The sequence below is a fragment of the Papilio polytes genome, unplaced genomic scaffold (assembly GCF_000836215.1).
Source record: "Papilio polytes unplaced genomic scaffold, Ppol_1.0 DF823691.1, whole genome shotgun sequence".
In the NCBI taxonomy this organism is placed as follows: domain Eukaryota; kingdom Metazoa; phylum Arthropoda; class Insecta; order Lepidoptera; family Papilionidae; genus Papilio; species Papilio polytes.
Genome location: NW_013525513.1, coordinates 3,748,769 through 3,772,876, shown reverse-complemented (window position 1 = coordinate 3,772,876; position 24,108 = coordinate 3,748,769). Strand labels below are relative to the sequence as shown.

The 24,108-nt window shown below is 31.8% G+C and overlaps 3 protein-coding genes across 4 annotated transcripts; 2 read left to right on the top strand and 1 right to left on the bottom strand.

Moving 5' to 3' along the window:
• The first annotated feature begins 1,073 nt into the window (after nt 1-1,073).
• Nucleotides 1,074-4,411, top strand: LOC106104238 (retinoid-inducible serine carboxypeptidase-like). The gene is made up of 9 exons (XM_013284219.1): nt 1,074-1,417; nt 1,629-1,876; nt 2,195-2,294; nt 2,724-2,854; nt 2,945-3,055; nt 3,199-3,526; nt 3,802-3,879; nt 3,952-4,100; nt 4,331-4,411. Exons 1-9 carry the CDS (start codon nt 1,252-1,254, stop codon nt 4,394-4,396), a joined length of 1,377 nt encoding a protein of 458 aa, XP_013139673.1. The 5' UTR covers nt 1,074-1,251; the 3' UTR covers nt 4,397-4,411.
• Nucleotides 4,412-4,469: 58 nt separating this feature from the next.
• Nucleotides 4,470-19,847, bottom strand: LOC106104237 (protein RUFY3). Of its 2 annotated transcripts, none has more exons than XM_013284218.1 (14): nt 19,586-19,847; nt 16,794-16,972; nt 16,462-16,571; nt 16,187-16,394; nt 15,044-15,222; nt 14,218-14,354; nt 13,559-13,617; nt 11,639-11,764; nt 11,047-11,187; nt 9,639-9,736; nt 7,862-8,003; nt 6,859-6,933; nt 6,552-6,782; nt 4,470-5,976 (listed from the first exon to the last, which is right to left on the bottom strand). In XM_013284218.1, exons 1-14 carry the CDS (start codon nt 19,752-19,754, stop codon nt 5,851-5,853), a joined length of 1,980 nt encoding a protein of 659 aa, XP_013139672.1. In that variant the 5' UTR covers nt 19,755-19,847; the 3' UTR covers nt 4,470-5,850. The 2 variants fall into 2 exon arrangements, with proteins under 2 accessions (XP_013139672.1, XP_013139671.1); XM_013284217.1 differs by lacking the exon at nt 19,586-19,847 and adding an exon at nt 17,308-17,765.
• A 679-nt stretch (nt 19,848-20,526) lies between these two features.
• LOC106104159 lies at nt 20,527-23,399 on the top strand. The gene is made up of 5 exons (XM_013284112.1): nt 20,527-20,836; nt 21,096-21,314; nt 21,688-21,844; nt 22,714-22,844; nt 23,175-23,399. Exons 1-5 carry the CDS (start codon nt 20,594-20,596, stop codon nt 23,307-23,309), a joined length of 885 nt encoding a protein of 294 aa, XP_013139566.1. The 5' UTR covers nt 20,527-20,593; the 3' UTR covers nt 23,310-23,399.
• The last annotated feature ends 709 nt before the right edge of the window (nt 23,400-24,108 follow it).

Below are 24,108 nucleotides of genomic sequence, written 5' to 3'. Positions count from 1 at the left end.
ATGATCCAGAAGATTGCGGAGAAATAGACGATTATGATGAAAATGATGTTGGCTCAGGTACGAAAATTAATTTTCTATACGTATTCGTATTTTAAATAAACGTTTCGTTAACCAAAAACTATTTTATTAATTACAGCAACAACGGAATCTGGTAGGAGACATAGCAGCGATAATAGATTCTTCTTGGGGAACTTTTTTTCCTTTTTGCGACCACCGCCAGATGGCTATCCTCCAGTGTTATATCCTGGTAGACCTGGACGACCTACACGGCCACCTTATGGCTCTGGCGGCTACTTTAGTGGCAATCCGTACCGTCCTCAATCACCTATACGCCCATCAGGTTTGTAAATTATTTTTTTGAATAATGAACTATGGTTTGGTAACTGTGGTTAAACTTGTTACAATATGCGAATGGCTTTAATTTAGTAGTTGCTATTTAAATTCACAACATTGAAAGTTAATATGCTGTCATGTTAATTAAAATTAAGTATGTTTATTTTTAACAACTGCTAAAAATATAGTATTTACGTGTAATAAGTTCTTATGAAATACAGCGAGTGAACTAAGAGTAAAGCAACAACGATTTCTGCCTTAGTGAAAGTAATAAAGGTTTTATAACGGGATGCACTTTCTTTCAGATTACGTTAAACCTGTTCATGAAGATGCTCAAGAAACGACAGCGGCCTATCGACCCGGCTTGGTGGGAGCTCCACTCGGACATGTGGTAGGGGTCACGCAAGTCAGGCCAACCAACAGACCACCAGAAACAACATCCAAATTTAACTCCAAATATATCAATAACATACAATTCTCGACGCTCCCTGAAAGAAATTCTAACAGACGTCCTCGCGATAGAATAATACATGATACTAACAGTAGTAATGGTATATTCGGCTCATTTCTAGATTTATTCTTTTAATAAAAAAATATTCATTTACAAATTGTTTTATTGACAAATACGTGTAGTATCGGAGAAATGTAATAACCAGTTTGTTTTTACGTTTGTGATTGTAATACAGTTGCTGTAATCATTATCATTGGAAATTGCGTTTTAGTGTACCATGTCGACAACTGGGCGTAATTGCAATGTGGTAAAGATTAGTTAATAGGATATCCCACCTACGTATCTCCGATGGTTAGCGAGCGCGTGACAGACACCATTTAGCTGTTGTTTAAGCCGTGTGTTCGTACATTATTTTGATAGTTAATTTTCCTCAATTAATTCGTTTAGTGTTACGATGGTATCGCGCGATGTCATTGAATATTTTGATGAGCTTTATTTTGTTAAATGTATCCGAGTGTTTCGGTTGTACACACGGTTGTCTAGTTCACCGCAGTTTCGTTGTGAATAAAATGTTCGTGACCTTTCTAGGCTTATTGATGTTGTCGTGTTTGGCGGGACATTTAAGATGTGAAGGTATGTTTAAAGTGAGCTTACTTGTGTGTGAGTTAAATCGTAATTTGTTTCGTATTGGAACCAAAAAAATGCAAAACAGCTTGGCTGTAAGGGTCAATACGGGTCAGATAGTATTTTATATAGTTTTTTACGACAAACGAAATCAAAACTATGCGACGGACAGCATTGTTTTGATTAAACATTTGGGATCTAATAAACTATAATATTACAGAACACAACCCTTATATGAATACTTTAAAAGAATTCAATTGGAAGAGTGTACAAAAATACGTCGAAGTTCGACCAGGCGCGTTTTTATTCTACTGGTTATATTACGCGGATGGTACATCTGTTGAAGCTGATAAAAAGCCGCTCATCATATGGATACAAGGAGGGCCGGGTCTAGCCGCTAGTGGGATAGCAAATTTTGCTGAAATTGGACCTCTGGATATGAACATGCAACCGCGAAATCATACATGGGTAAGTTTTGAGTCGTTATGACAGAAAATTAATTTATGTTTTGAACATATTAACCTGCCTGCATTCGCGGCGAATTTGAAGTAAGGTATGGAAGCAACAATAGGGCATTGTACTGTCACACGTCTTACTTTGTTTCGCTGGTTTCATCATTTTATGAAGACTTATAATTACTTAATTTATTAGCCAATTTATGAGTCAATGACGAGGCTCGGACAATTTATTGTTTTCAATTTTTATTCGCTAACTTGTGTACTAATCGCCTAATTAAAAAAATAAGTATATGGTTTGCGATTATTTGAGAATGTTTTTTCATTTTAGGTGAAAGGAAGGAATTTACTGTTAATTGATCATCCAGTAGGCACAGGCTTTAGTTACGTGACGAACAAATCTTTGTTAGTAAAAACTGACAGACAAATGGGTAAGTAAATAATTGTGTTAGTTTCTAAAGTAAAGTTATAATACGAAGAATTTTTATATTTAACACAATACCGACAAAACCTATGTAGCAATTGAGATAAATAAAAGCGGTTTTACTAATTTAAATTTTTACCTCTGTAGTCAATTATAACGTTGCAATATTACATGCCGGTTTAATAATCACAATTATTGCATTACAATTAAAGATTTTATGGTCAAGCCAGACTATAGGACTGGTTTTTAAGATGTAAGATAAAAATAAAGAGTAATCAAAATTTATAATCTTCGCTGCGGACACGGTTTTAAATGTTATATATTTCCCCGTATCATCGGTTTCATCGACCGTGATAAATGCATTGTATGCAACTTGAACTTTCGTCCGTTGCATTGTATTGTTATGTAAATTTAATTTTTATACATTTTTTCTCAGCGTTAGACCTTACGAAAGTTATAAAGGCGTTCTTTAAAACGCATAAGCAATTTCGTAAAACACCCACATATGTGTTCGGTCAGAGCTACGGGGGCAAACTGTGTCCGAGATTGGGCGTTTATTTGCATACGGTACTGAGAGATGGTTTTATTCTGCATGCATTGCTTCTTGCATGCAATTTCAATGCTTGTTGAGATTTTTATAGACGCTTGTATTTGCAGTCGATTGAAAAGAAACGTCTCAAGATGAATTTTCGAGGTATGGGAATTGGCAGCGGTTGGGTAGATCCGAAGGAGAGTACGTTAGTGCAACCAAATTTCCTCTATAATATGGTTTGATATACATTTATTTATTTACATTATTAAAGAGTTGTGTTCTGGATATATCCGCGCCTAAACATTGTATAACACTATCAATAAAATTGCAGAATAAAGGATCAAGACGTGAAATATTATTAATTTTCTCTTATTTTTAGGGAGTGATCGATATCACGACGTACGAAAAGACGAGAAATTTAGTAAAGAAAATGATTAATTACATTGATAAAAAAGATTACGTGTACACTGAGAAATTGAATACATTGATGTTTCGTATATTAAACATGGAGGCTGGTATGGAGATAAACTTCAATAACGTTAACCAAGCCAGTCCATATCCTGCGTTAGATGAACTGGCTAGAAAAGTTAATGAATACGTCAAACCCACGCTTACGATCGTCAATCAGAGTTTGCAATGGAACTACATGTCGGATGAGGCTTTTTATACGTTAAATAACGCGTTCTTCGTACCATCAGCTTCTTTCTGTAAGTGCAAAATTATATTTAAATATAGAGCTCTTAACCCTTGATTTGTTAGTGTCCAGAGTAACCAACAACTAATTAAAAAATACTGAACTAGTTAAGAGAAAAATACGTGAGATTTTGATTTTATTCTGTTGGTAACTTGTATTTTTTGCTACAAAAATTCCGTCGAATTAAAACTTAAGTTCAGTCGTCTACAAATCGTATATTGTCGGATGTACTCGTAAATAAAGCAATCAAAGGATTGAGCATTTACTAAAAAAACGATATTTTTGCAGTAGAAAAATTGCTGAACAAGACATCATTGAAGATAGCTGTCTATAATGGCAACTTAGATGTTGTGACTCCACTTGCGGGTAAGTTTTCAAATAAACTTTAATAAATTATCATAGAAATATCTAGAATAAATTATGTTTTACGTGTAATAGGAGCGTCCAATTGGGTGCACAAGTTAAGATGGCACGGTGCTGAAGAATTCAGGAATGCTGAACGAGTACGCATAAACGGTTATAGAAATGGATTTTACAAAAAAGCATACAGATTGAGTTTCTGGTCCGTTTTCGGATCTGGACATTGGGTAAATAAGTATACATTTTATATTAATTATTCTTGTATTTAATTTAAATTAAAATCTTTTATCATATTAGTGGACATTCAATGCTAATTGTTGAAATAACGATGGGGCCCTCTATTTTTTAAAAGAGAGAGAAGCAACGATAGAGAGACAGAGAGAGATACTAATTGTTGTTTTATGATCACTGGTTAAGTTTTGATTCCCACTATTCATACAAATAAGTCCATTTTCAGGTCCCTGAAGAAAACCCTGTTGCGATGGAACAAATATTAAACTACGTCATGTCTGAAGAAATATAATATTGTTTCGTTTTATTTATAAATAAATTATTAAATTATAAAAGTAATTAAATAAGTTAATAAAAACAAAAAATCCATGTTAATCGTATATAATTTCCATAATTCATCACTATACATTTATTTACACATATTAAATTGATTATAAATGAACACTATATAACAATAAAAACACGCTTTTTCGTTGTAACCATGTCAAGATAAACAATAATAATCCAAAAATTATAAATTCGTTTATCAATTAGTCTTATATTCATTTAGTAAAACATTAAATATGTCAATAAAATATACAACATAGAAATAAAGTTATTTATAAATGTTTAAATTGATTTACAAATTACAATGAAATATTTATTTAATATCTGAAACATAATTCCAATAAGCATTATTTCTAGTCTCTGAATATAGAATTAAATCAAAGCGCATTTTTGTAGGCAAAAGACATCTTTCTCTGTCTTACCTACTGAAACATTATACGGTTGTCTCTTTCGTAAGATATCACTGGCAACTATGAAGTAACCCATTTTTTTTTTATAAAAAACGTACCAAAGATATAATATGGGTAAGTGATTGCTATCCTCTACTATCGGAGACAATAACAAATATTTACCAGACTTGGGCCTGTCCCACCAAATTGTAAATTGTCTGATAACAATCCAACGTGAAAAACATGCGATGGAAAAATCTGACAGTGACTTCATTTTTAAGCTATCTGAGCCTCTATCAGCTAGTGGAGAAACAGGCCCTAAATTTTAACAACATTTGAACACATCGACATCACTCTGATTTTTGTAAACTATATACTATTACTACATTTGAATACTCATGTGTATTTTTTTAACTATGGTTTTCTACTAAAGTTCCACATTTTAACAATAATTTTGTACAAACTATTGAAAATATAACGGTTAACAAAAGGCAAGAATTGAATAAGTAAACTAGTACTTAATAGGACGTTCTTTTTTGTAAGTGTAAAGAACAAAGAAGTAGAAGCGAAGAGAAGTAAAAAGGAAGCAAGATATACAAAGAGATACAAAATATTTTAATTTTTTTAACAAATCAATAATTTACATTATAAAAATTAAAACAAAAATGATAATTGATCCCTTACTAATGTCAATATTGAATTAATAAAATTTCTTTAGATAAAATGCATTTTTAATAACAGTGGCAGTTAAGTCGCTGTAAATTAAATTTCAATTTAATCACACTAAATAAAATATGATTGATATATGAAATATACGATACGACTAGCGAACCATAATTTAGTGGTTATAGTAAATTAGGGGCTAAATAACAATTCTGCTAAGCGATTAGCAGCTTTAAAGCTTAAACATTTAGTTACAAATTCCTTTAACACGCACCGTTGACGGCAATCTACAATTTGCATTTCTTCAGCATACAAATACAAGAGCCTCTAGGACTTAATTGTGTTCCAAAATGGAATTATTTCAAGACTACGTAAGTCTGACTTCATTGAAACATGTGTCACAAACTCTGACAGGTTTAGTGTTGCCAGGTAACGCGACAGTTTTGTCGCTACACGCCGCGCAGAATATATGGCCACACCGTCTACAATGATGCTGGAAGGAAAAGTTGTTTTAGCATTTTTTTCTGTACTTATTAATAGTACAAAAAAAAAATACTAACCTCGAATTTTAAAAACAGTTCATACAGTGGTTTATTCATTATATTTTGCCTAAATAAGGGTGATTATTTTGACAATTTAGTAGGGAATCTTTTCGATTTTCCTCACATATAAGTTGGAATCGGTAGATTATAGTTATTAATATAAATAATATTACTTATGGATTAAAAAATAGAAAACATTATTTTATTTATTCGGTTATTCAAAGACAAATCAATAAAAAAAATAGAACATATAGAAAAAATATACAACAAATATAAAACAAAGAACAAAATCAAACTAATGAACCTTATTTAGACATACTATACTGTAAAATTATGGTAAACATTTTCAGTTTTCAGTACTCTTTGAACAGCAGAAGACATTAAACTACAATAAACTAGTCTATATCTATCCAAATTTCATCGAAATCTGTTCAGCCGTTTTTCCTACTAACAGTAACAAACATCCATCCATCAAAACTTTCGCATTTATAATATTAGTATGATTAGTCTACGTATTACGTCTTACCTTTCTCCTTGCAATATTAAATTCTTTAGTACAAGCTGCGCATGCCACCGCGTCTTTATCACTTGTCCAGTTCGGTGTGTCTTCAGTAGTAGAGTGAGCTTCTTTTTCCAAAAGCTCAGCTAATTGGAGCTTATTCTCACTTAAAGTAGCGCCTACCTCTTCCAAAGTCTTCTGAGCTTCGATATATTGTGCTTTAAGTGTATGCTGTTCTTCTTGTAATGCGATATATTTCTAAATAGACCGAAAAACTAATGATGAATCTATTTCGATTTTTTACCAGGCGATATAAGGATGTATATTTACTTACTTTTCCTATAGATTTTAGCGATTCCACTTCTTGTGTTAATATTGATATTTTGTCTCTATCACGCATCATAGAATCCTGTGAAACCACAATATACTTCTATGTAAACTATTGACGTAATAAATATTTTGTTGTACATAGATTGGTATTGTTTCTTTTATCGGTTAATAGTTTCTATATCACGTTATTATTTGTCTATGAAAAGTACGTTTTAGTTTTGTTAGGCTTAGGGCCTGTCCCACTACTGGCTGATAGAGGCTCAGATAGCTTAAATGACGTGACTGTCAGATAAAGGAACAAAATCGGATATTTCCATCACATATTTCACACGTTCGATTGTTATCAGACAATTTACAATTTGGTGGGACAGGCCCTTAATGTAGTAAAATTCTATTTCCCTTTTTTTAATTTCGCAATTAGTGTCATCACCGTAAGCAAGGACATTAATTCCCGCTCATTAAACTGTATGGAACACGTGAATTTAATTAAAACGAGTAGGTCAACTTAATTTGTATAATAATCAGACTGAAAGTGTAATTAACAAATTACAGAAACAATAATAGAATCAAGTGTTGACATTTTTTTAAAAAACCTAAAACGCGACTTCGTTCTTGCGATATTAAAAAAAAAACTTAACTAGTGGCCTACGTGATATTCCAGACTGTGCTCTACATATGTCAAATTTCATAGAGATCCGTTAAGTTGTTTAGGCTACAAACATCCATTCATCCATCCAAATTTTGGCATTTACAATATTAAAACGATTTTGGCTTTTAATTTTTTTTTCAGAGGTGTCTTTTAGAATATAACTTCACTCATAACAGTACAGATCTTAATGTTAATAATATCTATGGTTTCTTCATATAAGAAAAAAATCTTTGTTTTGTAAGCATTTCGTACATTAACTTCCTTATAACTTGATATTATGAAACATCTTTTAGATATTGCTTTAGCAGCAAATGAACTTAGTTCGTTCTGTTTTTACCATATTGTAGTCATAGAATACCTGTAGAGATATTCTCCATTCCTTCTCAATCTTCAAGTCTCCTTCTGCGGCGACCGCTCTAGTCTCAGCTGCGGCCGCCTTCTGTCCTAATGACCTCGCGCTCTCTTCTAGATTCTTCTTTGTTAACTTATCCTCTTGTAACCTATACGACAACCGAATACTACATTGCCTTTTTTTGTGTTGCCTTTTTTTAACAGTAGGTGGTAATATATTTGACATTATTTTTTTTTATTTTAAAAGAATAATGTATTAAGAAGTTCTTGTAAAAGGAAGTAAAGTTTTCTTCGTTGTTTCATTATTTGTAAATATACATGTGTATGTTTTTTTAATAAAAATCTAAAAGGTATGTTTAGATTTATAGTAAACTAAAAGGATATGGGATTTAACAACCAATAAAATTAATAAAAACGTTGTAAAATAAAGTGTAGAATAAATATCTCCAAAAGGAATATAGTTTTCTGACGAGATAAATAATAATATTAATAAATGCAACATAAATAATTATTATAATTTTGAATAAATATACAAGGAATAATTTAATTGGTTTGATTAATTTTGTACAGCATGCAAACTCAATATATCGATAATGGCAAACCTACACAATAAACATAAAATCAAAATAAAGCTTGTTTCGGTTTCGTATTCAATAAAATACATTTTCTAGAATGAATATACTTTATTACAAATAAGGCTTTTACATCACTAGGGCCTCCGGAGTTACAATGTTTTTAATAAATAAATCTAAAGTTTCTTAGGTACATTTCATTCTAAATGGTATAAGCGATTTTTTTTTTAATATGACTTATTCGGATTCATATATTTTTTTATTATATTTAGAATAAATGAGATCGAATAGTATAAGGGCTATATGAATTATACATATTATTTTGAATTAGAATCACAAAATTAATACTATTAAAGTCATTGAGAATTATGAAAATTTTCCCATAAACTTATAAATATACTTTAAACATCACAATACAAATTTGTATAACGAAATGAAATACAAAAAAAAAACATTGAATATCGAAAATAAACATCTATTTGCACTCGTTAGGTACTAAACTATATAATGTTTCAATCACGATTTTTAATCTTAAATTAGTTTAAAAATAACAAATGTAAAAAATGAAGACATCATCTGTACCTAAATTACGTAATAGCAAAAGCTAAAGCGAATAGCATTGCCATCGAAGTTTTATTGACGTTTGTATGACTTTATTAAAATATATATTTTTTTTAATCACAAAATCCGCGGTTTACCGTGATGGTTTGCCAATATCAATACAAGAGTCGTCCCCGACGCGACGCTCGCCGCGTGTCTCGATACATTGATATGTGAAGCGGTAATACAATCGACATGTCACATCACTAGTGGCAGCCGATTACGAAACGATAATCGAATTTATCGATTTCTAAAAATATCAAAATGCAACGTTTAAAAATTTAAATCTATTCGTATTCTATCAGTACTCTACTTTAAAATATAATTCGAATGAGAAATTAGCAATCTTGCTTTTAAAACTTCATTAGACTAGCAGCTGTCAAAGAATAACTGTTTCAAGAAATGCCAAAGACTTTCATGTCAACTTTACCAATTATTCTTATGCTTTCTAATTTCGTTTTTCTTTTATTTTTACCAAAATCAGATTAAAAAAATTAATATCGATTATAATATTCGTAATCGGCCACATTCAGTTCCCACAGTGTGTGTCGGAGATACATTCCTCAGCTGGGCGGCGCGAGGCGTGTCATATAAAATAAAAAATAAACCTACTTCTCATCGAGCTGATGTATCGTGCTGCCCATTGACTCAGTCTTTGCTTCCAATTTGGCAATTAGCTCTGTTTTATGTTTCAAGGAACTTTCACATTCCTAAAACAAAGCCAGTAAACTTTAGCTAAATTAATATGTTACTATCGTAATATTGAAATTGTTAGCAAGCATTATAAATATGCGTGTCTAAAACTATGTTAGTCTGTGGTAATTCCATTTTGAGGTTATATCGGATGCATTGGTATCGAGTAATGTAAATATAATTCTAATCAAACCGTATAGCTAATTTGTAAGATAATTGTGTAACGAGCCTTAATAAGTTGCATAAGTGATTTTCTAATAGGAAACACCACCTTAGTTGGGGCTTTGTTTGCAATTGGATTTAGGAATGAAATTTTTAGTTAAGCATTAAAACTTCAATCTATTCGAGTTTATTTCTTATCGACGCTGTTATTTTTTCTGAAAGGTGGTATTTCCTGTAGGTTCAACTTTTTGCTAGGTGGACCTTCGTCCTTTTTAGTGCGCATATCTCTTTCACCCGCATTGGTCTCGCTAGAGGGAGACCGCAACGCTTTGACCAATTCGTGGTCCGGTCCTAGAAAGTGGTTATATTTTTCAAGGTTGTGAAGTATTTTGCCAATCTGTTCAGCCTTCCCTTGTAGCCTGGAGACCATCTCACCCTTCTGCGTTAGTTCCATTTCACATTCCTTCCGTATGAAAAGCGCGGCATTGATGAATACAGCATTGCATTAGTACCATATACAATAAATATATACATAAAAAATAGTATACTAATATGGCTGAATATAATTACACATAACACATAAATATATACATTTATATGCATATATAGAACTGAAGGTTTGTTTTTTCGAAATTGTAGCATGACGACATATTATTGAGGATAAGACCCTTTGAATTTTTTGCCTATTTTTCGTAGTTTGATCTTTATTTTAACTTAAAATTTAGATTACAAGCAATTTTCTAGAAACTAAAGCAAAAATTTATATTAAAAAATATTTTCATGCTGCAATTTCTAAATAATATAATAAAGCAAGCACACAAAGCTAAATGTATGAGTCGAGTTTACAAGCACAAGCTAAATTAATGAATCCGCAAGATGAACAGATTGTCGTAACGCGATCGCCCACGTTAAGTGAATGACCTTTAAATCTAACCTCAGAATGCAACCCAAAACATGCTTTATATCAAAAATGAATAAAAACTTATTATTACCGCAAAAAAAGATGCAAACGAAAAATCACGCAATCTATAGTAATTTCTACCACATTGAGGTGTCTTTGTTAACGTCACCTTGTATTGAGGTCAACTAGTATTTCCTGTCGCAAGCGGACCGTCACGAACAATTGTCAAACAGTACCTCAATATCTATATAAAAAAGTTCTCACCTGCAACTTCTTGTACATCTCCAAATTGATCAACTTTATATCATCGAGTTGCCTTCGTAAAGATATAATGGTGTCTTGTTTGTCATGGATGTCTTTCTCTAGCAATTTCATTGCAACTTCCATCTCCGCTTTTAACGATATCTGGAATATTTTAGTGGCGGAATTTTATTAAATCAGCATATAGTCATATTAATATTAAAAATGCGAAAATTTAGATGGATGGTTGTTTGTTAGAGTTTGAGTCTAAACGGCTGAACGGATCTCGATGAAATATGGCATAGTTGTAGAGAAGAGAATGGGAGAACTCATAGGCTACTTCCTTTTGTTTTTTTTTTTAATTCCACGCAAACAAAATGGCGGGTGGAAGCTAGTGTATTGTAAATATAAAGTTTAGATGGATTTGATATATGGATGGATGGATGTTAAAGTTTTCCGCTTAAACGGCTAATAAATTTCGATGAAATTTAGCACACATGTAGAGCATAGTTTGCAAAAACACATAAGCTACTTACTTTTTTAATTCTACGCAGACGGATTCACAGTCGAAAGCTAGAATAAAATAAAATAGCAAATATTAAAAAAAAAACATTACCTGCAAATCCAATTCCTTTTGCAGTTCCATATTCTTCTTTCTTTCCTCTTCCAACATCTTTCCCATTTCGGAATCCTTTTCATTCTTAGATTTATCCGACGAGGAGCTCTTCACGCTATGTTTCTCCTGGAAATAATAAAAAATTCATGTGAATTCCCTGAATTTTTAGGTCAACACTTACCTCTTTCAGATAAGTATTGTGTGAACGCAATCTCACTATTATGTATTTATTTCCTGTCAAATTCGCCAGAATATCGTTATCTGATATTTCTAAGTAGCGAATAAACAATAACAGATGGACAGGTGCTTTTATGTAGTCATCAACGATAAAGAATACGATGACGTAATAAAATATGCAAGACTATATTAATTGTACGTACAACTATCCTCGATTATGGTCAAACGACCGCCGCAATGACTAATATAATAAAGAAAATATGGAATTGTATAACCTTCACAATAAACAAAACTGATGAGTTTGTTTAAACAAGCTAATCTCAAGTATCGTTAATCAAATTTAAGGAATGTTTGTCATTAAAAATCATGCCACTATCGTTAGGAGCCGAGTAGAGACAAAAGAATTGCATAAGTTTAGCTGCGGGTTTTGCAATTTCTTTGAACTTTAGCTTTTTTTTAAGTTTTTATAAAATAAAACATATTTTATCATAGCTTGGAAAGTATAACGTTTATGTGTTTATTTTTCTAGTGACCTATTAAGATCCATACATTCCTTACGTCTTATCTCATCGAATCGGATTAGATAATTTTCATTTCGCAGTCGATATTAATAATAATTTAACAACAATTTTACTCAGTTTTTTTAGTTTAATCTATAACGGAAGCCACTTTTTAAACGCGGTTACGTTAGTAGCTATCATTTGTTCTAATATAACCAATTCTTCTCTCTGAATCCGATTCAATGAATACAAACCGTGGCCTTTCAAACGCAACGAAATAAAAGTTTTATGTTGGTCAGGGTTGATGTCAATAATCCATGAAGATTTCATCAGTTTCAACGATTTTATAACGATAATAGTTTATTAATTTTTATTGGCAGTTAAAAGTTTATTTATTTGTTTAGGGAATTTTAAATTGGGTGTTTAGATCTCGTATTATCAAACATTGAGTCATGATAGATTTATCCCATGGTATTACTGCATTTTAAATTTTCGAATGTTATTGCTCATGCGCATGAAACGTAAACATTATGCAATGAACTTGTGGTTTATGATAGAAGCTTGTCTGCATGAATAGAAATAGATTAATAAAAGAGCATCTTTAATTGCTTTTTTATACTTTAGCTTCCCTAAATGTTTTAGCCAGATAACAAACATCGTCTAGGTATAATTTTGTAATGCTGTTTGCATTAGTAACATAGGTATGTACCGAGATATGTTACTTCTGTTGTATAAACCGTTATAATTAGTTAGAATTTAGTCAAGTCTTTCGCTACGTTACCATATACAGACTTCCGTTTTACACATAAAAATATTGCAGCTATCTTCATAAAGTCGTCAGTCTGTCCGTTATAAACATCCTATATAGTTGTCCCAAGCGAAGTCGGTGTACATGTATAGTATTGATATCGTGTAAGGACTTGTTTTAGTGCGGGTTTGTTTATTGAAATAGCCACAATAACAACTTTGTTTGAATAACAATGAAATGGTTGTATGACTGCATTTATTCATCCAATTGATATTTAAGAGAATTCAGTTTTTAATATTGTTAATCGTGATTTATTTAAGACTAATAGAAGTTTTTCCTAATGTTAAAGTGTATTATTATTACCGTATTTTTAATTTGTAATAAGAAATTCAAATATGCTCATTAAATTTCAAATTGTAATCAAAATAAAAATAAATCATTCAGAATATATTACAAACAATTGACACAAAACTAATAAAGGCAAATAAATCTTACCTCCTCTTCAGAAAGCACTTCTGTTATTTTCATCCTACTGTCTTTGGTTATATCCTGACCTGTACAAAAAAAACAACATAAGCACGTGTTCAGACGTAAATAAACACTGGCACCGGTATAAGAACTCACTTTTCGCCCAAAATTGTGTTTTATTTTGACTCTTTACAGTCGAATTGCCCATTTGTACGAAGTAATAGCAATATAGCATAACTGTGAACGCGGTAAAATATTGTATTGTATACGTGTGCTCAGAGCCGCATACTAATGTATACTAAGCGATACAAAAGTGAGTCACCGCCTCACCGTATTGCAAGCTGTCTTATCTAATGCCCACTCTATTATTACACGACGTGAGATTTTCACCGACAAATCTATCGAGGGCTTGGAAATTGTAAGGCTCCGTTTACAAGTCTATAGTTTTTACGATGTGTGAAAATTGATTTTGTTTTTTTCTTCTTTTTTAATTTCATGACCCAAATAGCGTCAACTGAATTGGTATTAATCATAAAACAAGATTCAAAAAAGAATTGTGTAGTATTTGATTCTGATTAAACGTAAAAAACTGTAAGAATTTAATTTTATGTAGATTTCTCTATTTATTACGTAATGTGTAGTATTTATTTTCTTTATTTTAGTATTTGTGTATAATATATACTTACCCAAAGCATGTTTCAGCTGATTATTTTCCTCTACAAGTGTAATCATTGTATTTTTAGCAATAGCAAGATCTTCCTTCATGAGAGCATTGGTGGTTGTAAGAGATTCTACTTTGGCTTGTAAATTAGCCACAGTGGCACTGCAACAAAAATCTTGTTGGTAATATATGAGATAGCTAATTTTTATTACATTACCTACCTACTATTTTAAATTGTAATTTAAAGTCTCTAGTGCAATGAACTTGCTGCTAGCACAACCCGTTAAATAATAAAACAGTTTCAACGAGAGTCGCACGGCAACCATTGTTTAAAATCCACCCGTGAGATATTTCTTTAAAAACAACTTTCCAGCATCCGAGTTTGGTTTTCTATCATTTTCTAACGATTATTCTTCGGTACAGATTGTACGAGGCTTCGAGTAGGTAAGTACTATATCTTTTATTATACCCCTCGTTAACAAAATTATACCGCCGGTGCATGCGTAGTTCAAGGGTAGGCTATACCCCGGGATCGAACACGTCTTTACGGCACAATTGTAAACATTTACATTTTTGCGAAATAACCCACAAACAGTGAAACTATTTATACCATTTTGTAAAATGAATTTAAAATGCTATAAATTAATTACAAATACAGCCTTAATTTGATAAAGATCGTGATTTTATTTACATTATCTGAACACAATATAACAGAGTTATTTAACCTTATCGAGGTTCTCAGACATTCTTGAGGTAGGCTTCTATTGTCGAACACTTGACAAATACAACTGGAATTTCACGGTTAAGACGGAATACGTATCTTTTTACACTTTTACATATGTAAAACTTACTTGAGATGTCTATTAAGTTCTTCAATGTAGTTTTTCTGGTCCAACATTGTGTTAATATGGCGTTGCTTCGGCTCTGTGTTAGCGTTGTTTCCATTGCCGGCTATGTCGTTGGAGGAGTTGCTGCCGCGCAAGTACAGCGAGAAATCGATCACACCTTGCTGACTGTCTAAATCTTCTTCCTGTTATACATTAAAAATACTTATAGTATAAATGCAAAAGTTTAAATGAATGGATGGAAGTTTATTAAAGTGTGTAGCCTAAGCAACTGAAGGATCTCGGAAATTTGGCACAGATGTAGAGTCCTTAATCTGGAAGAGTCACATAATCTGGAAGAACACCTAGGCTACATACTTTTTTTAATTCCACGCGGACGCAATCGCGGGCGAAAGCTAATTTAAATATAAAACAAGTTAACATTTATGTAGTCTTTGTAATAATATTAATTAATTTTTAACGATGATTAGTTAATTATTGACGAGATATCGCTAAAATGGCTTATCAAAGGTTTAATTTAACTTAATTCTACATTTTATTAGTATAAAAGGAATTAATAAAATTTAATAGAATAAATGTATAGTCTATGCATGAATGTAGGTATATATTTTTTATTTTCCTATATAATGAATAAACTCAAAAACTACTGTACATATTTCAATCTAAGGAAATATATAGGTGAAAAAGGTTTTGTTTGATACATAGGTAAAACTAAGTTGAAACGTAGCAGTCATGGCTTTTTACAAGGTTCATAATGATATCAGACTAAATGTCGTAGCATTTCGATAAATGTCATTAACCTTATAATTATTTTCGGTACGATAATGATGTTCGTGTATTCTATTATTATTGTATTTCATGTATATATCAGTTTTTAATCTTTAATCTTTCAAATAAAATCATACTAAAATCAATATCGTATAACACAATTAAATATATAAGAGACACCCAAACTGTTGTATTTTACTATTAATTTAATTAAGCGTTAGAATTATAACACGATATATTTATATTTAGTAGTATACATGTTTACGGTCGAAATTTTAACTATAAAAGTAGTAAAATATGATATTGTTATTAATATTTTTACCTTTGTATTTAATTATAAATAAATAAATGAAGGTAAAACTATTAAAATACAAAACATACCTTAACACAGAGATTACAGTCGACAACGTTAAGTCCAACAAGCAAGCCAGTGATGATAACTGCCTCCTCATTCAACATCAATGCATGAGGTTCAAAGTATTCCTCTAAAGTCTCTTCACGACGTTCCAGTAAAATCCTTAGATAATCAGCAAGACGCTTCTGCATTAAAGCCAGACGTAACCAAGCACGGGCGCGACCCATTGCAGTCCTAAAAGAAAGCTGGTTTTGTTACTAAGTCCCCTTTAAACATTTTCAAATACAAAACATATACTTACTTAACAGTTGGCAGGTCTCTTACACTGGCTGTAATATCGGCCGCCTCCGGAGAATACTTCTCCACCATTTGAAGTATATCCCACAGCTCTTTCTTTGGTCCAAGAAGCCCCTGAAAATGTAAACATAGAATTAGTAATTTTTTTTTTACTATTTTAATTGTAAACTACGGAAATTTTACTATAGTCCACAACACGACATATTTGTGTTTACCATTTCCTACAAATTACGTTTACGTTGGCTTTGTTACATTAAATTTTTACGAGTATTTAACACGACATCTAACATCTAGGTTCAAGGTAGTTTTTAGTGTTAAGGGATACATTTACGTTACCTTTTTCGGTTTAAGTCCATGACGCATAACATGTTCGAGGACGATGAAAAAGTGATGCAAGGGAAGATGGTCGCTGTCGAGCATACGGCCATAGCGAAGCGATTGCTCGATCAATTCTTTCACTATCAATTTGGAGATGTTCACGAGGTTGCTACGTTCTATCACCACTGGATCACGAGCTATAAATAAAATATATATATCAGTCAATCACATATACATTTATTACTAACTCATGTTATGTATTCGAAGAACATTTTAAATGATTACGCAAACCACTAAACTACTTCTATTGAAGATAAAACCTACAGAAAACTATGGAAAACCTATTTTCTAAATGGTAAAGATAATTCTCTATTACGTAAATCGTGTGTCGTAAAATATTAATGAACATCCGCATGCATTCTTATCATAATAATAAAAAAAACTCTACCACGAGCACAAACGTGGTACAATACTAGTCCATTTAAATTACCCATCAAAGAATGCATCGGATCGTCCGGTGAAGTGATCGCACCATTTTCGTTTGGACGAGTGAAGGAATCCTGCATCTCAATGTCGTGTAACTCCTTCAGGCAAAGCCACTCTCCGTCGACGGAGACGCGGAAATTGCACAAGTAGATCGTATCTTGGGCACCGGCCATTTCTACGTCGGCCCCGCTGTTGCGCCTTATTTCAGACGGAACTTCCAAATCGGGCAAGGGTGCTACCCCGTTCGCGGCAGTGAGTGAACGCATAATAATATAGCAAATAAACGATTAAGCAAAACAGTAAACGCAATAAACTCAATCGTAATCACTCTGTTATGAACATTTTAAAACGTTCAAACACCACAAAAACTGCCTTTTCACCCGAACACTACTAAAGGCTCTATTCCAAATGACAAAGAACGAAATCCACTTGTTATTTAGTTACAACAATGAAGTTTTGCAGAGTACAGTCACCGTAATGGTTTTTCCAGTACGTTCAGTAAGAATATTGATTTTTCCTACGTCGCGCTAGAAGCTTCGTATGTGCGAGGGTAAATCAATACTTCCTAACCAGTGTTGCCATTTAGCGTAAGCTTTAGGCGATGGTAAAATGGTAGTTTTTTTTTAAAATATTCGTTATGTTTGAATTAGAAATCGTGTACCTATACTTTTATATAAGTTACTAGCTTTCGCCCGCGACTCCGTCCGCGTGGTATAAACAAAACCAAGTACCCTATGTGTTCTTCCAGACTATCCACTACATCTATGCCAAATTTTATTGAGATCCGTTTAGCATTTTTGGCTACAAACTTTAACAAACATCCATCCATCCATCCATCCATTCATCTAAACTTTCACATTTATAATATTAGTATGATTGTATGTCCAGTTTTAGATATGTTTATTGCACGATGTACCGAGCGTGACAGTGCTCGTAATCTGAATTTTCATAAATCTTAGCAAAAAAAAGAATTATGTTTCTCTTATGTAACTGTCTCTTGTGCCAGGATAGCTCAATAGGTTTTTTATCCTAGATGCGGGGGAAATATTGCTCGATTTAAGACATAATCTTGATTTATTCATGTGAAGGTCGGCATTTGAAGATATATTTTACAAAGAGGTAACAGTGTCTATTGTTGCCTATGGTATGTTATTTAAAAAAAAATCAATTGGATCATTTGAAAGCACATGAAAACCCATGCAGTGTGATAATTATTTCTCTCCATTTGCACAATTCTTTAAACAATAATGGTTATTACATTTTATTATATTCTTAGATAAGCCACTGAATATCAAAATTCACAAACAATAATTAATTTACCAAAACACCCTAATGAATTACTAATAAACATTTACATTAAGATAAGATTAATGATTTTACGGACAATATGTAATTGTTAAATGTTAAGCCACACCTCAACTTTCAATTACAATAAAATGTTGACATCAGTCAGATTATAAATAGTAGTAAAAATGTTAAGTGTTCAAGATTATTTTTTTTTAAATAAGTATACTATCTGGCGAGTCCATCACATATAGAGTGAGATAAGGTCAGAGATACAATAAAAAGTGACAGTAAATATTTCCAACACAGATGGTTGGCAACTCAGTAATCCCAGCATAAACTACTGGACTTCGAAATTTTTAAACAGCGAGCTAGCAGGAAGTCTTATCTATAAACTAAAATGTTCATTTCCTCTTTTGTAATATGATGAATATTACTTTTACACATAATAGAAACCTATAATATTCTCAACATTAAGAAAGATACATTTAGTTACTAAAATTTATTAAAACTCCACCAACTAATATACATAACTACTGAGGCAGTAAGGTCCACCCTACATTAAAGATGACAACGCTTTAGTCATTTACCTTTCTACAGCATTTTATGTAAATGAAAATGATTTTACACTCAACACAAACTTATACTTTTGTTTATTTCAAAGAGTTATAGGTTTTGTACTAGAAAAAAGAAATAGCCATTTGCTCAAATATATCTTCATTCAAGAAGGAAAGAAAACTATCAACAAACTTATAAAATAAAAAGAAGAAAAAAATTTACAGTCATAAATTAAATAGAAATTTGGAATAGTATGAAATACAAATATATGCTCTATAATTATTTTAATACTGCTTGTAAGGATAAGATAAGGCTTAGATGTATATTTCATATTAAAAATAAAAGTTATCTAACAATTTCAAACAAACTTAGTTAATTTTTATTCAGAGATTGTTGTTGTTTAATCACAAAAAGTTCATAAACTGTATTAAAGTCTTGAAAATTTGTGATTTAGCCATATGTTATCAAGATAAATTACTTACATTTTGTAGAATAGTAGTAAGATTTGTTGGGTCTGGACAATAACAATTCCGGCCATTTATCTTCTTTAGTGGACGATAGTGACGGTGATCTTTCAAGAAGTTGTGATCTTACTGAAGAAGTGGACGTCGCTGGAGACACTTCAGATTGTTTATCTCTAGAAGAGGCCATTCTTATTATCTATCAATTATAATTAAAACCATTTCTATCTAAACAAATAACTTGACTTCTAATGTCAAAAATACTTAAAATATGTTTGACGTGTCGAATCGAATGTCGAATAAATGTCAAAGAGTAAGTTGGGTTACCACTTTAATAATCGTTAAAGTATCGATCGAATGAAACGTGTTTATCGATTTTGCTTGATGTTTTAATTATATTTCAGTCAAGGTATTACAGCGGTTGAGGTTCATAAAAAAACTTATTTTTATGTTTTGACACCAGTAATAATCAATGTCATTTTAGTATTGTTTTTACTGATCACTGATTTTCAATTTTAATTTGATTAACCTGTAAATAAATTAATAAATAATCATGAATTTCCAATGCGAACCTCTAGGGAAAAAGATTAAAGTTTTGATGGTTAATCCACTTGTCCCGAGTTCACAATTAATTTTAATAAAAATATTGTCTGGGTCTGTGTTTGGTGATAACGTTTTTATAGATTTGCAACTATTGGTGTATTCTGATAAAGTTGCTACAGCAGAAACTTTAAAATGGGAGTTAGAGAAATGCGCTTTTTCAAATATCAGTTCTATAAAAGTCACTACAAACCTGCCTAGGTATTATAAAGCCTTTATTTTATTATAGACAGCGGCGTAGCGTAGTGTAATTGTTTTTTTTTTAATAAATATGTGGTATAATGACTTTAAATAGAATACATGTAGCTCTAACTATAGCAACAACAAATTAGATTTTTTAATTAAATCGTTTTTTTTAGTCCAAAAGATGCAGATGTCTTTTGTGTTATATCTGATTTTGACAATCCAAACTATTTCGATGTTGCTGGCATGGAAAACGAAACACAGTTTGATACGATGTATCTTTTAATTAAATTCGCTAATCATTTATCGTGGACTAAGGATGATAAAGCGGATGGTGATAAAGATAAAATGAAACCGATTTTTCTCGCCGATGGTTTGTTGGCTATGGATATTCTTTTCTCTTTATCCAAAAATTTACCTAAGGACGGCTTTTTCTGTCCCTCACCCATTGAAGCTATTTCGAAATCTGTACTGGGAGATCATTTAAACGTTAGTGTGATCTTTAAACAAAACAGAATACAGACATGTTCGATTACATTTTCTTTCAAGTTTAATTTTTCTAGTATTTACTCATCAATTGCGAATTTCAGAAGAAAGATCTTGTTTTAAACATTAAACGGCATTTTTAAATATTTGACGTATGCCTAACTTACCTAATACGTTTACTTGATAGTCAAGTTTTAACATAGCACAAACATTTTCCAAGCGTTTTATCATTTAATAAAATAATATTTTTCAAACAATGAAGGTGCGATTTAATCAAATAAATGAGGTGCGAGTCTGGGCTGCGAATGATAGAGTGTTTCACGTCGAGGTGGAAAAACCTATTATAATAACCGACTCCGTTGGTGACGGATCGAATACGCTGTGCGATCAGAAGATAATAAGCAAAGAGACTCTGCAAACATTGAAATTGGACTATACTCAATTCAATTCTACGTGGATGAGGAAAGAATTTATTGAAAAGGTATATGTAAGATGTAATATACCATTGTATGCTGAATTATGTCTTAGAATTTATATATGACGTCAGATTGTACATACATAAATACTCAGTTTATTCCTAAGTTTAACTTTATGTAGCGTTTATTTGTAAGGCTGTAAGAGTATAAAAATGCACTGAGCTAGTCGCCGTTTGCAGAAAAGAGATATCAAAACTCGGGCACAGAATGTATTTAATTGAATTCTGTATTTAATTTGAATTATTTCATTGAATTCCTTGATTTTCACAGATTAACTTACAATCTATAATGTTATAACTTACTTTAATGTTTATAACTTTTAACGAAAAATTAGTTTTAAATTGAGAAACTATTTTCTAATCAAAAACCGTTCAAAAGGTGGCGTCATATGCCGCACGGAATCCTTACGGATGTATTTATAAGGCAGCTGAATTCGCCAAAAGTTTGAAACAAATCTGGAAAGCACGTACCGGCGGGACTAAAGTTTGCAGCAACATGGGCGTCATTAGTGACGGCTCGATTGGCACTGCCAAAGGTAATATAAAATATGATTTATTATATTAATCTATTTGCAATTATATCGTAAAATTTATTAACCTTATTTTTTGGAATTCTGTAGTGAAAAGGTAATGAATGAAAAAACAAGCAGGATCTTGATGACACGATGTGGGAATTTTGTATCCACGACACTGTTACACATATCCAAATCTTAGCTATTTTTGATTATGACTTGCAGTCTTTGCATTCAAATATTACTATATTTAGGCCCTGTCCCACCAAATTGTAAATTGTCTGACAACAATCCGTCGTGTAAAATATGTGATGGAAATATCCGATGTTGTTACCTTATTTGAGAATGACGTCATTTTTAACCTATCTGAGCCTCTATCAGCTAGTGGTGGGACTGGCCTCTAAATGTAGAAATCTGTACAAAAATTGGTTCGTTTGAATACTCGAAAAGGGTAATACGATCTTGGGAATATCTTTCTTATATCTTGTAAATACAAGATCGTGAAAGTATCTCCCGAAATTAATTTCGTGCGAGAGCTGTTCTATAAAGGTATCATATTATCTAAAATATTCGCACCTTCTCTGCAACATGCTACTTTAATATTTTTTTCATACACGCTTCATGTGTTTTTCTGCACGTATAAGCCGATACTTTCGTCTTATTGGGTTTTCACAGATTTCCCTGTTATAAGAGAAATAATTTAACAGAATAGTCCAGCATTGTTTAACATGCGATTTTTTTTCGATGATTTATCTCAAAATAATTGTATTGTAACCTACGTTTTCATGCATTTAAATTTCGTGTTATAATTCATAGAAATGTTTAAACCGCAGTCGCGGGCAAAAGTTAGTTTCAAGTAAAATGTTTGACGTGACTTTGGCTAATTATTTTAGGATATCCGTATGTACTGCCATTGATATTTAGTGGTAATACTTGGGCGGTTAATAAATGCTACGAAGATAACTCGTATTTAAAACAAGAAATGAAAAGAATTAATAAAGCCGTAGAAGAGGAACATAAAAAGGTATTCAATTTTTTTTTCATAAGTTTAAGTAGTCTCATATGTATTCAGTTTTCTTTGACAGGATGTTATTATATGACCGGTGCACGATACCTAGTGGTCATACAAAACATCGTCTAGAAATAAGTATGTTATGCTGTTACCAAAGTTACTATGAGACAACATACTCGTATTGTAGTAAGATTGCTTTAACATGGCAAACTCATTCGTCGACAACTTTATAATATTGGAAAAATTACTTGTCTCTCTAGAGTTCGCATTTACTTTTCACGATTTTTATTAACGGCAAACGATTCTTTAAAACGTTACGAACTTAGTTTAATTTTATTGCAGCTTATTCCATATTGTAAGAAGTTTCTGGAAGAGAATGTAATTAATTTAGGTTTCGTTTCGGGCGACAATGTTACTAGCAGCTACTGTGAAGAAAACAGCTCCCACTGTTTATTGCAGAGGACGTCGAGAACATAATATTTGTGTTGTTGTTCAATATTTCTCCGATATTTATTTGTAGAAGTTATTAATATTATTCAATAAATATTGCTCTATGGTCGTACAAGACTTATTGCGTTTTATTTCAATTTGTAACAACATAAAGATGAATACATTTTGAAGAAAACAATGTTTGATTATCTAACTAACATAAATGTGGAAGTTTAGATGGATGGATGTTTGTTAGAGTTTGTAGCCAAAACGGCTGAATTAATCTGCATGAAATTTGGTACAGATGTAAACCATAGTCTGAAAAAACACATACGCTACTCACTTTTGTTTTATATTAATTCCACGCGGACGGAGTCCCGGGCAAAAGTAGTATCAAATAAATGTAGTTTTTATGGTCAAATCGATTTACATTTTATTTGTAACATTTAAACCTTTTACTTCTCTTTGTAAGAAATGTTTGTCACACTTCGTATGATTTACGAAATACGACGATGAGGAAATGTGAAATAAAATCGAAGAGAACATTAGATAAGAAAATGGCCTTTGTAATGTCTTCACGATGTCGTAAAAACAACAAATGTGTTAAAAGATATCATTCGGATGAAATAAAGACCAAAAGATCGAATTTTTTTACGGATCGATTTAAAGGATTGTTTGTTGTTTTACGATTTTGATTTGCAATGAAGATAGAACTGATAGGCACTTTGGCTGTTCAAATTTTTTTTACAATTGAGTCATTTATAATGAGATGAGTTGGCTGGTAGAATCAATATATTTTATTAGTCTACTTTTAAATCTTTTACAGATGTTTAACTACCCGCCATAA